The sequence below is a fragment of the Rhinichthys klamathensis genome, unplaced genomic scaffold (assembly GCF_029890125.1).
Source record: "Rhinichthys klamathensis goyatoka isolate OS25496 unplaced genomic scaffold, OSU_Roscu_1.1 h1tg000281l_1, whole genome shotgun sequence".
Classification (NCBI taxonomy): Eukaryota; Metazoa; Chordata; class Actinopteri; order Cypriniformes; family Leuciscidae; genus Rhinichthys; species Rhinichthys klamathensis.
Window position 1 is genome coordinate 1140998 of NW_026606800.1, and position 14035 is coordinate 1155032.

Genomic DNA, 14035 nt, shown 5'->3' on the forward strand with positions numbered 1-14035 from the left:
ACCTCAATCTCCATTACAGGACAAACAGGGGGGATTTTTTTAATCTCCTGAGTGTTTAAACTCCTGATGTTGTTTTTGTAACTATGGGTTACATTGACTAGAATCTGAGAGTATATATGAACAAGACTGAACTGCTCTGAGTCCATTTAACAAATTACCCTATATTGTGTGGGCATGTACTATATTTATATTCATCTTTCTTTGAATTTTTGTCTTTACCGTATCATTATTTATGAAATAATTCTAGGCTCAATTTGGTCAATTTTTGCGTGTCTTTTTACATTTACAAAACAAAAATTGTGTTTTAATCCTGCATATCAGTCTTTATCTGGGGCAGACGTGATGATTTCAAATGAAACTGACATTTACTCTGAGAATGTGCTTCTCTGCTATCCACTCCTGCCGGACTCCTGTCCAAGAGCTCATCGTCTTACTGTCCTTAAAGTGGCAATGTATGTTTTCATGGTGCTTATGATCCTCACAACAGTTTTTGGGAACCTACTGATCATCATCTCCATCTCTCATTTCAAACATCTACAGTCTCCAACTCACATGATTGTTCAGTCGCTGGCAGCTTGTGATTGTCTTCTGGGCTCTTTGGTCATGCCGTACAGCATGGTGCGATCTGTTGAAGGCTGCTGGTATTTGGGAGATTTTGTGTGTAAAGTGCATTCAAGTTTGGACATGACTTTCAGTATCTCTTCCATACTGCATCTCAGTTTAATATCTATTGACAGGTACTGGGCCATTTGTGATCCTTTAAGGTACAAAATGAGGGTAACTAACAACATTGTGACTGTATTTATTACCTTCACATGGCTGTTTTCATTTGTGTACAGTTTTTCTGTTGTGTTTACAGGGGTAAACAACGTTGGTTTGGAAGAACTACTATTGCAGATTTCTTGTTTTGGTGGCTGTTTTCTTTTTTTTAACAAAGAATGGGGTTTAATTTGTGCACTTTTTGTGTTCTTAATTCCAGGAACTGTCATGAGCTCTCTGTACTTGAGCATCTTTAATGTTGTGAAAAAACATGCAAAGGTTATGTCAGAGAAAGTGTCCGTTGCCCCCACTGTAGGCGGGAATTACCAAACCTCTTCACAGAGAGAGAGAAAAGCAGCAAAAACTCTGGCCATTGTTATGGGTGTTTTTTATCTCTGCTGGCTGCCTTTTTTTACCGCCACTGCTGTTGATCCTTTCCTCAATTTTGTGACTCCTGGTAATGTTTTTGATGCTTTGGTTTGGTTTGGATACTTTAACTCCACTTGTAATCCATTGATCTATGGTTTTTTCTATCCACGCTTTCAGAAAGCCTTTAAGATTCTTATATCCACTTATATCTGTGGCTTCAATAGCTCAAACACCTTGACATTTGAATGAATAAGAAATTATATTAACTTTACCTGACATTTAATTATATATAAATATATGTATATGTGTGTGTATATATATATATATATATATATATATATATATATATATATATAACAAATTTTGCAAATCTGTTTATATATAAAACAAATCCTTTAGAATTAAGATTTTATTGTAGTTTTATCACCCACTAGTCAAATACTTGTTTCAACCCATGTTTGGGTCAAATATGACCTGACCGTTGATTTAAAATTTTAAATTCCATTTTTAAACACAAGAGTTGAGTTTGTCCATATTTGAAGCAAAAAACAACCCAGCATTTTATAGAGTGTATGATTAAATGTTTCACTTATTTGAGTTTTTCTTGAACTCCGTAATAAAATGTATTATTGGCCTGTCAAGGCTGTTGAAGAGGCTTTCAGTCTTTTGTATTGATTTAGATGGAAGAAAATATAAATCAAGGTCAATGACCACTTCCACCTCAACTATCGTTTATAAAATAATGTAAAATCACACACACACACACACACACACACACACACACACACACACACACACACACACACACACACACACACACACACACACACACACACACACACACAATCAAATGGATCTCTTCTCTTGGAAGTAATTAAAAAAATAATCCTTGTTTGTCATTTAAAAAATAAAAAGTCATGCTTATATGAGCTAATGACTAGTAATACTTGATCTGTATCTGTTAGTCTAATGGGTTGATTTGATGTGAGTGACAGTCCACCACTCTGGAACCTGTTTCAAAATAAAACTGGCCGAATGATTTAAATGAATTTTGAACTTTGAGAGTAACACTGTCATTAAAATTGAGAAATGGGTGTATTCACAACAGGAAAGTCCGATAGTTCACTTGCTTTGGTCCGGACCAAATAAAAAAAATTTCTTTTCTTTTTTGGTATGGTTCGCTTTCACACTGCTCTTCTTTTTGCAAGTGAACCAAAATTTGTAAACAAAACCACACGTGTGCTAAGGTCGTCCATTCATTGGACAAGGATTCTCAAGTAGGGAAATCAGGAAGTGCAAAAAAGGCTCAGCATGGAGATATTTCGTACGGCAATATTTGTTATTTTACTAATTTTGTGTTATTCTGTACAAACGCAATATGAAGAAACTGCGCAGCAGCGCAGCAGCGCAGAAGACGGATAAGGTATAAAGATTTCATTTATAGAGAGGGGCTACGTTCACACATTCAAATAATGAGATTCTTATTGTATATACTGCTAACAAGTGCTGTCAATGTTAACGCTTGCGATTAAGTTTGTCCAGTTTAACGCAGCATCATCCTTGTATATCGTTACATTATATGAACTGCAAAAGCTTTTTTTTGCATCTATGCGCGATTAGACTAAAGAGAACGCGCTGTATGTGAATGTCCTTATGCACACACTCATTCATTTATTCCATTCCAATGATGCACACACACACGACGCGCAGAAAGACGCGCAACAGGATCGTGTGGCCAGACAGCGCGCCGGAATGGAATTCTCTTTCGCACTTGAACAACAATAACACAAACCATTATGCCAAAATCTCCGACTACGGAAGCCTGTTAACTCAAAGGTGCAGTACTTTCTTGCAATTGGGTCGGTTCATGTTCACACCGTAAACGAACCGTACCAGAGTTCGTTTGGAAGCGTACCGAGACCACCTCTTCGGGTCTCGGTTCGGTTGTTTGGTCTGCACCCGAGTTCGATTGTATTCACACCTGCCCAAAACGTCCGCACCAAGGCGTGAAACGAACTAGAGTTCGATTCAATCGAACCAAACAAGGCAAGTGTGAATACACCCTAATCTCCTGGGTACTCCTCTGGACTAAACACAAACATTGCATCATAACCAAGGTGTGTGTGTGTGTGTGTGTGTGTGTGTGTGTGTGTGTGTGTGTGTGTGTACAGTGAATGAGTGACATTTATGGAAGATGAAACATTGTGAACAATTGCCGCAAATTGTTAATTTACTAATATATATTTGATAATGAGTTTTAGTTTATAATGGGTTTCAAAGTTTCCTGTGTATCCCATTTGGAGAGAGGTTAAAATCAAAGAAAACGTTCTTTACATAATGCACACAATTATTTATATGTAGGCAACATATACAGTACTTTATATGGGAAATTGATATTTCACAACGACAACAGTGTTCTTCAGTGAGACAGATATATTCTATATACAACTATAACATCATTTACAATTCCTAGTTTCATGACATAATTTTAACTGAGAGATTACTTTGAATGCTTACTGTTTATTTAGGGAAAACCTGTCCACTTAACATTATACATTCATATAGATTATAGTCCAGGCTTGACATTAACACTTGCCAACCCACCAAATGCGGGTGGATTTCAACAGGGGCCTGTAACGCAGTCAATCCACTTTAGCGGGTTGAATTTTATATATATACATGTTTAAAATTGAAGTCTTTCAAAAAAGAATCTGAAATAATAAACAAACTGCAATGTTTTGTCAAAAATATAGATTTTTCTATACACATCGATGCTGAAATATCTGAAACTGTTTCAATATTCATTTTCTGCAGAACAGATACGCGATATCAGCTTAGCTTTCTCGCTCTCTCATCTCTCAGACAGCAAGTTGACACACAAACCCGCCTCCCGTCACTCACTCCTTTCATTTGCTCCGGATGTATATTGTTGGTGTACAGGGCTTGAATTTCGGCGTGCGATTGTGCATATTGCACATAATTCTACTCATTCTTGCAGATTTTATGCTCACACTCACACCCAATGTGCGCGCACATAACCCCTAAACTAAAAAAACCTAGTTTAGTAAACCTCTCAGTACTAAATTGATTTATTATGCTTATTGCGCTTCAAACGCGCTTGCGTGTATTTAACAGTCAAATACACACAAAATAATGTCAAAATGCTGGTCTTGGCGAGTATGCACTTAAACACAGTCGGTTATGTTTTAAGTGAACATAAACAGTTGAGAAAGAAAACGCATGTGGAACAGTATAATGGATCTGTGCGTCAAGTCTTAAAGTGACAATAGCCTGAAAATCACTTGTCACACTGGCTGGTGAACAAAAAAGTTAATGTCAAGCCTTGATTATAGTCTACATCTTAAGTTCATATAGTTAAAATAAACCATGGTGCACAAAAAAAACACAATCAGTTCCTTGAATTGCATTTTTATGGTTTATGGAAGGGCTTTGTTTGAATAAAACATTTAATAAACTTACCTAAACTGAGAAAACATTTTCAGTCTTGACAACTCTTGGAGTGGATAAATTTCAATTAGCATTTATGGGCATGGGGCATACAATATACATAGACTTGATTTTGGCGGACTTGATCTGCTACACTGCTGCTGCTGAGTAAATACAATAATTTGTTCTGCTTGGTCAAAAATAACAAACAAAGGAAAGGCTGCTGCAAGAAATGGGAGCTCTAGCGCAAGTTCTACAGGAAATACTCAAATGTCACGTCCTTCATTAACCAAAGATTTAGCCAATCATCACTCCACATATGGAGTATATAAGCCCGGTTCACACCTATTACTACGTCCGTAGCTATTCGGCCTATCGAGGCTAACTCACGCACCCACGCCGTCTTCTCCACACCACAGCCTAATGTGGCGCCCTTTTCATGACCTATGCGGCTTCTCGCACACCAGCCTATCGGGGCCTCTTTCACGGCCAACACGGCCTTTCTCTTACCTCGGCCTATCGTGCCAGTCTCTCACGGCCTACGCGGCTATTTACCTCAGCCTATTGTCACAGGTCGGGGCGGCAACCAGGCCTTAAACGCCGCCCCTTTCAAGTGTACCACCCTGAGGAGCCTGACCAGAGGAACACCACAGACAGGACAACGTGATAAGATACAAAGTTGCGTTACTTTATTAGATTAAAATAGTCTCTCAAAACAGGGCATCAACTATTCGTTCTCTTCTTTGTCTTCCAAGGCCTCGAGGGTTTTAGCGGCTGCGGAAGGGAAAGCTCTCACTGGCGTTGACATTGGTAAGGTATCCCTCAGCGGATCTTCAAGACAGACCGTGACCAGCACTCAGGTAAGGAACTTCCCAGTGAACCTGCAGGAGAGACGGTGACCAGCACTCAGGTAAGGAACTTCTCAGTGAACCTGCAGAACAGACGGCAGTCAGCGTACCGGTACAGACCCTCCTCAGAACAGACAAAGCATACCACATGGGTAGGAACTCCTCTTCAGGTCAAACAGCGTTCCACATGCTGGTGCGAAGCCCTCTCCAGAACAGGCAAAGCACCACATGGATGTAAACTCCTCTTCAGATCACACCAGCACGTCGGGGAGAATAATGGCTCTTTCCTGCTTGATACACACTCCACGCATCACAGTTAATACGGCCCAGCGTCCCACGGGGATAACAAGTCAACTGGTCGAAGTTACGGTTAAAGACAGAACTGTTCTTCCCACACTCGTGTATTCAAATCAAACTCTCAAGACTTTAAACGTGCTTACATCACCACAGACACTGCAATCTTCACACGTACAATGAATTAGGGCCTTCACTCCAGTATTCATCCAGTTTCCTCCATTCCCATGGAACTATGACTTAAGGGCAGTATAAGAGAGAAATGTCGGCAGAAACACGAGCCTCAAGAGATCACAGCAACACTGGGGTTAACTTTCAGGCTAAGGCACACAGATAATATCAGAAGGCTTTTAGAATTGTCATCAGCGTGATTGTGGTACTTAACTGTCCCAGGAGTGATCGGTGCACATTAATTCTTCAGTCCATGAATGTTCTCCTTCATAGCATCCGCTAAGACTGCAATCATCTGTCCTGTTCCCACTCCATCTCGGCCGCTTCTTTCCCTTCACCGGTCTCTCCTTCATAGCATCCGCCAAGACTGCAATCATCTGTCCTGTTCCCACTCCATCTCGGCCGCTTCTTTCCCTTCTCCGGTCTCTCCCCGGACTCCCCCCCCCCCGGAGTCTGCCGTCTCTCCTCCACCAAAATGCCTTTTTATATCCCTTATTGAGACACGTGTTCCGATCGCTGATCACCTCCCTCATTTCTCGCAGCTGACACTCATTTCTCAATCCATTATCCCGCGATCGGCCATCGCGTGTAAAACCGGAACCGGCCCGGTGTTTCACCGGAAGTGCTCCGACGGGGAACGTCCTTACTCGAAGAAAGGTTACGCCTTGCCTCTTCGTCACTCTGTGACACTATCGTGGCAGTGTCTCACGGCCTATGCAGCTATTTACCTTGGCCTATTTGGGCAATCTCTCACGGCCTACGTGGCTATTTACCTTGGCCTATTTTGGCAATCTCTCACGGCCTACGCGGCTATTTACCTCAGCCTATCGTGGCAGTCTCTCACGGCCTACGCGGCTATTTACCTCAGCCTATAGTGGCAGTCTCTCACGGCCTATGCGGCTATTTACCTCGGCCTATCGTGGCAGTCTCTCACGGCCTACGCGGCTATTTACCTCTGCCTATCGTGGCAGTCTCTCACGGCCTACGCGGCTATTTACCTCTGCCTATCGTGGCAGTCTCTCACGGCCTACGCGGCTATTTACCTCTGCCTATCGTGGCAGTCTCTCATGGCCTACGCGGCTATTTACCTCGGCCTATCGTGGCAGTCTCTCACGGCCTACGCGGCTATTTACCTCGGCCTATCGTGGCAGTCTCTCACGGCCTACGCGGCTATTTACCTCTGCCTATCGTGGCAGTCTCTCACGGCCTACGCGGCTATTTACCTCTGCCTATCGTGGCAGTCTCTCACGGCCTACGCGGCTATTTACCTCTGCCTATCGTGGCAGTCTCTCATGGCCTATGCGGCTATTTACCTCAGCCTATCGTGGCAGTCTCTCACGGCCTACGCGGCTATTTACCTCAGCCTATAGTGGCAGTCTCTCACGGCCTACGCGGCTATTTACCTCGGCTTATCGTGGCAGTCTCTCACGGCCTACGCGGCTATTTACCTCTGCCTATCGTGGCAGTCTCTCACGGCCTACACGGCTATTTACCTCGGCCTATCGTGGCAGTCTCTCACGGTCTACGCGACTATTTACCTCGGCCTATCGTGGCAGTCTCTCACGGCCTACGCAGCTATTTACCTCGGCCTATCGTGGCAGTCTCTCACGGCCTACACGGCTATTTACCTCGGCCTATCGTGGCAGTCTCTCACGGCCTACGCGGCTATTTACCTCGGCCTATCGTGGCAGTGTCTCACGGCCTACGCGGCTATTTATCTTGGCCTATCGTGGCAGTCTCTCACGGCCTACGCGGCTATTTACCTCGGCCTATCGTGGCAGTGTCTCACGGCCTACGCGCCTATTTATCTTGGCCTATCAGGGCAGTCTCTCACGGCCTACGCGGCTATTTAACTCGGCCTATCGTGGCAGTCTCTAACGGCCTACGCAGCTATTTACCTCGGCCCATCGTGGCAGTCTCTCACGGCCTACACGGCTATTTACCTCGGCCTTTCATGGCAGTCTCTCACGGCCTATCGTGGCAGTCTCTCACGGCCTACGCAGCTATTTACCTCGGCCTATCGTGGCAGTCTCTCACGGCCTACACGGCTATTTACCTCGGCCTATCGTGGCAGTCTCTCACGGCCTACGCAGCTATTTACCTTGGCCTATCTTGGCAGTGTCTCACGGCGTACACGGCTATTTACCTCGGCCTATCGTGGCAGTGTCTCACGGCCTACGCAGCTTTGTACCTCGGCCTATCGTGGCAGTGTCTCACGGCCTACGCGGCTATTTACCTTGGCCTATTTGGGCAATCTCTCACGGCCTACGCAGCTATTTACCTCGGCCTATCGTGGCAGTCTCTCACGGCCTACGCGGCTATTTACCTTAGCCTATAGTGGCAGTCTCTCACGGCCTACGCGGCTATTTACCTTGGCCTATCGTGGCAGTCTCTCACGGCCTACACGGCTATTTACCTCAGACAATTTTGGCAGTCTTTTCACGGCCTACTCAGCTTTTGGTACTCCTGCCTGACGTGGCAGTCTTTCACAGGCTTCCTGGCATTCCACACAGCACTTTAGGCAATAGCCTAATGATTCACTCTGTTTAATGATTATAACACCTATGTCAAAGTCTGTATATTTTTCGACAATATAATCTGTTTTTCTATGGCTAAATATTTTAGGAACTTCATCCAAGGAATACTTCAACTGCTGGGTATCAATTTCCTTTTCTCAGTCCTTTTGGGGTAGGCTCCGCCCCTGCCATCATCTTCAGGCAGGAACTGCAAGCATTTGCTACCCTCCGGATTCGGACCACGGACATGGCCTACACCAAAAAACTTTATAATTTTATCTATTCAATACTAATTTGCATACAACTGTTAAATAAATCTTATTCATACGTTCCTTTGTCTCCTGAGTCTTTCTGGTAGAAATGGTAGAACCCCCATAGCAGATCTCTACAGGTGGCACTGGGGAAAGGAGGGATAACAGAAGCTTTCATATCGTACAGCGTGCCGATCGCAGACTAGGGTACGATATATATGGTGACGTGGATTTGGAAGTACTGAACTATGTATTTCAACATAGTATATTTTTAAGGATTTGTTCTAGTTTTGTTGTAAGTGATGCAAATGAATTTGAGGCTTGATCGGGATTTAAAGTTGGGTCTCGTGTGTCAAATGTTTAAAACCAGCACAGCCTATTTGCGCCTTGATGAAGTCAGTCTACATTTAAACATATGGAGTGTTTAAACAACAATATTTAATAGTATCGTAGCATAGGCCTACTAATTCAGATAAACTACACTGACAGAAAAAAAATATTCTTGATTTAAGCACTTTTTCTAACATGTCTGTGTATTATCATCATAAAGTTATAGAATGATGCAGGGATAACATATTTTTTGTAGGCCAAAACCCAGTTCTGTCATCGTCGAAGTCAATGGTTTTTTTGAAAGGGTTTTTGGTTAAATGCTTGAAATAAGGTCTGTGGTGAACACAATCTCAATATATTTTATGTTTTATACTATCACAAAAATACATCAGTAATACCCTCTTGTAAAGCTGTTACTTGTCTTGTAAAAGGTGGTTGATAACAAGTGTCTAAATGGGACTCAGAGGTTGTAAATTAAACGTCATCAGCCGAACAGGAAAACTCATCTACTCACTAGTCCACTTTCACAGCCTCCTTGTGTTTGTAATTGTGCTCTTACAAACTGTTGTGTTCTTCTGTGCATACTGGACAGTAGGTGGCGGTAGAGGTTCATGAGATGTGGATATGGAAAATAGGAGAATAAGAAAAGTGAAACGTTGCACGAGCTACTATCTGTGCTGTACTAATTTGCTACTGATACTGTCATTAAAGAATTCCTTATTTAAGAATCTCCTTCATTCCTTCTTACTAAGGATATAACAAATTGGCGACGAGGTACTTTTTTTTTTGTTTGTTTGATTTTTTTGATGATGGCAGCTGTTTTTACATTTCCTACGCCATTTTTGCCATGTCCTGGAGAACCAACTATTCCTTTCGACACGTGGCTACGGATGTTCCGGAATTATTTGCTGGTTGTTGGTGCATCTGGAGATGCATGGCCGGTCGAGCGCAAACGAGCACTACAGCTACATTGTCTGGGGACTGAAGGACAAAGATTGTTCTATTCCTTGCCGAATCAAGGTGATTCGATGGAAGATGCGATTGCGGCCTTGGAAGCGCATTTTACCCCCCGACGGAACATAGTGGCTGAGCGCCACGCTTTCAGGAAACGTGTTCAGGCATCAGGGGAAACTATAATTCAGTACGTAGCTGCTTTACGGGATTTAGCAGTTACTTGTGACTTTGCAGCTACTCTGGACGAAATGTTGCGTGACCAGTTGGTGGAGCATGTGTCCAGTCATCGGATTCGTGAGAGACTGCTTTTGGAATCTGATTTGACTCCGGAAAAAGCCATTACTATTGCCACCCAAACAGAAGCTGCTGGTGAACAAGCCAAACTATTATCAAATACTCGTTCTGTTCCTGTGCAAGTAATACATACAAAGCCTTCACCTGCAGCTGGACGTTTCCGTCTTAGACCACCTTTTAACCCACCGTCTACAAAGCGTTCTTCAAAGCCTTCGTCAACTACTGCACCTGCTTCGTCCTCTCGTGAATGCTATCGCTGTGGATCTCAGAAACACCTTGCAAATGATCGTAGTTGTCCTGCTGTATCGGCACAGTGTAATAACTGTCAAAATATGGGACATTATTCGCGGGTGTGTCGTTCGGGACAAGCTTGCTCAGTGCGTGAAATTGACTTGCCTGAAGTTCAGATTCTTTATATGCATTACTCACTAACGGATAAAATCCGGTGCACTGCTCTTATTGCGACCGCAACTACGTGTGTGCCTATCGAGCTTATCGTGGATTCTGGGTCATCTGTTTCGATCTTGCCCAAAATTGTGTATGACACACACTTCAAGAAAGACGATTTGCTGCCACCTTCATTGAAACTAGTGACATATTCTCGTGCTCCGATTCCTGTACTTGGCTGCTTACCTGTCACTGTCTCTAAGGATGACATCACCTGCTCTACGTCATTCTTCGTGGTGGAATCTGGCACAGCTCTGCTCGGCATGGATCTTATTAATGGGTTACGTCTCCGGTTTGAAGGCAATTCAATTTTGCCAGAGCAGTCTTCAACTCCTGTGCTGCGATTGTCTGCGTTGACGCCTTCTGCTTTGGGATGTGCAAAAGGCTTTGTTCACAAAGTAAAGACTTCTCCAGCTGTTGCTCCTGTGCGCCAGAAATTTCGCCGCTTAACGTTGTCTGTTAGAGCCGCAGTCAGTGAGGAAATTCAGCACCTTCTTGAGTCTGATATTATCGAGAGAGTGAACGCTTCACCGTGGGTCTCCCCGATTGTGGTAGTGCAGAAAAAGTCGGGTGCCATTCGAATGTGCGTGGATCTGCGAGAACCCAACAAGGCTGTAGTTACGGATAGCTACCCACTACCACACATTGATGAATTGTTGTCTTTGTTAAGGGGAGCGTCTGTATTTTCCACTATTGATTTGGAGAGTGCTTATTTTCAGTTGCCCTTACATGAGGAGAGCCGCGATCTGACCGCCTTCATTACTCACGAAGGACTTTTCAGATTTTGCCGCGTACCGTACGGACTTGCTTCAGCACCTTCTGCGTTTCAGAAAATGTTGGCAACAGTTTTGCAGGGACTTCCAAATGTTGCCAATTACCTTGATGATATTATTCTCTGGGGACAGACGCAAACTGAACACGATCACACGCTTAAAGCAGTTATTCAGCGCTTACAAGATGCTGGACTTAAGCTGAATTAATCGAAATGTCAGTTTAACAAATCCAGTCTGCGCTTTCTGGGTCATATGGTGAACGCGCAAGGAATTCAACCTGATGAGGATCACCTTTCTGCCATTCTTCATGTACCAGCTCCAAAAGAGGCTCCTCAACTCCGTTCTTTCATCGGGCTACTATCGTGGTACAATAAGTTTATCCCTAACTTTGCCACTGTAGTTGAACCTCTGCGTGCGTGCATCAGGCAGGGCTCAGATTTCGTCTGGTCGGAGGAAGCTCAGCAATGCTTTGATGCTGTAAAAAAGTTGCTCATTGACAGTCCTGCACTTTCATTGTTCGTCCCAGATTTGCCTACGGTGGTATCTACAGATGCCTCTGACTATGGTCTGGGCGCTGTTCTTGCTCAAGTTCATGAGAACAAGACTGAGCGCATTGTCGCTTTTGCGTCCCGGACATTGTCACCTGCTGAACGCAAGTACTCAACCATTGAAAAGGAAGCACTTGCATGTGTATGGGCCGTTGAAAAGTGGCGAACCTACTTGTGGGGTCGTAAATTCCTCCTGCGGACGGACCACCAAGCGTTAACTGTGCTCTTCTCTTCCAAAGGTACTGATCGCGCCGGAATGCGCATTGCGCGCTGGGCAGCGCGTTTACTGTGCTTTAACTATGATGTGATTTACCGGCCTGGGGTTCAAAATTGCACTGCTGACTGTCTGTCTCGTCTGCCTTTACCTGCTTCGGATGAAGACTGCATGGATGCTGAACCTGAGTTTGTGGCGTTTATGTCTCCTGCAATGTCAGCTCTGTCACCTGCTAAAGAGCATATACAGACCTGTCAAATGTGTCTGTCCTCTGACAAGACTGCCAACACCTCTGCTGCGCCGCTGCAGCCAGTACCTTTTCCATCTGTACCGTGGGAAAAGGTAGCTATAGATGTGGTTGGTCCATTTGAAACCGCTTTATGGGACTGTCGTTATGCGCTGACATTGATTGATTATCACAGTAAGTGGCCTGAAGTCGCTTTCACCGCTTCCATCACTACTCGAAATGTTACCACCTTCTTGTCATCTGTGTTTAGTAGATACGGGAATCCATGTACCATCGTGTCTGATAATGGAACGCAATTTACTTCAGCAGAATTTGCTATGTTCCTAAATGAAAGAAACATTCAACACATACGTACTTCTTTGTACCACCCTGCCGCGAATGGAGCTGTCGAACGATTTCATCGCGTGCTGAAAGGCTGCATTCAGTCTGCTGTTCTGGAAACGAAGCCGTGGAAACCTGCAGTCACGGAATTTCTCCAAGTGTATCGTGCTACACCACATTCTGCCACAGGACTATCCCCATTTGAGTTGCTTCATGGCAGAAGGATGCGAAAGCGTCTTAATGTTCTTCCTCCTCTCACAACGCGTCAGGATGCGCCTGCGCTTCTGCAGCGAGTTTCTTTGAAACAAAAGAAAATGAAAGCATACACTGACTCCAGACGTGTTGCTCACCCTCCTGATTTCAAAGTGGGAGATTGGGTGCGTGTGCGCATTCCAACTCATGTTTCGAAAGCGCATCCGAGGTTTTCCATCCCACGTCAAATTGTGCGTAAACTGGGTGCGTGTACTTACCTGCTATCAGACGGGAAGAACTGGCATGCTTCTCACCTGGCTCGTTCTGTTGCACCTGTTTCGGAGACTACTGACATGGATGCTGTGGACTTGTCATTTCAGTTTCATCCTCCTCTGGCACCTCAAGTTCCCGAAACTCTTCAAAGGGTGTCTACCCGTGTGAGACGACCTCCTCGTTGGCTGGAAGACTGTGTTACTTAGTCACCTTGCATTGCGTGACTATATAAGGATGAGTGATTCATTAAGTCATCTTGTTGTTGATTTTAATAGGAATGCTACATTCTTAGAATTCTGGTAAAACTTATTTTTGTTCTTTAGCCTGATTGAGTTAAGTAATTATGTTACATAACCAAGTGAATGCTTTGGTAATTTGGTAACTTTGTTATTGAGTTTCCTTTTGTTCTTAAATATCTGTGTAGACAGTTTGCTTTAAGTGATGGGGGAATGTTGTGTTCTTCTGTGCATACTGGACAGTAGGTGGCGGTAGAGGTTCGTGAGATGTGGATATGGAGAATAGGAGAATAAGAAAAGTGAAACGTTGCACGAGCAATCTGTGCTGTACTAGTTTGCTACTGATACTGTCATTAAAGAATTCCTTATTTAAGAATCTCCTTCATTCCTTCTTACTAAGGATATAACACAAACTATTATAACTTGAACTTTCAGGTAAAATGTTTTTAAATTAAGACTGAAAGAGTTATTGGAACTTGGAAGCTTTGTGATGGTGCTGAAGTCATGTGACCATGTAGTTTGTTTATAGCCTTATTTTTTGACATACTGAT

At 43.7% G+C, this 14035-nt stretch overlaps 1 protein-coding gene across 1 annotated transcript; it reads left to right on the forward strand.

Annotated features, from left to right (window-relative positions):
- Positions 1 to 175: 175 nt before the first annotated feature.
- On the forward strand, positions 176 to 1377 carry LOC130103188 (trace amine-associated receptor 4-like). Its single transcript, XM_056269397.1, has one exon. It carries the CDS (start codon positions 343 to 345, stop codon positions 1375 to 1377), a length of 1035 nt encoding a protein of 344 aa, XP_056125372.1. The 5' UTR covers positions 176 to 342.
- The last annotated feature ends 12658 nt before the right edge of the window (positions 1378 to 14035 follow it).

Coding starts and splice junctions, on each gene's coding strand:
- LOC130103188 (XM_056269397.1), top strand. CDS start 343: ATGATTTCAAATGAAACTGACATTTACTCTGAGAATGTGCTTCTCTGC.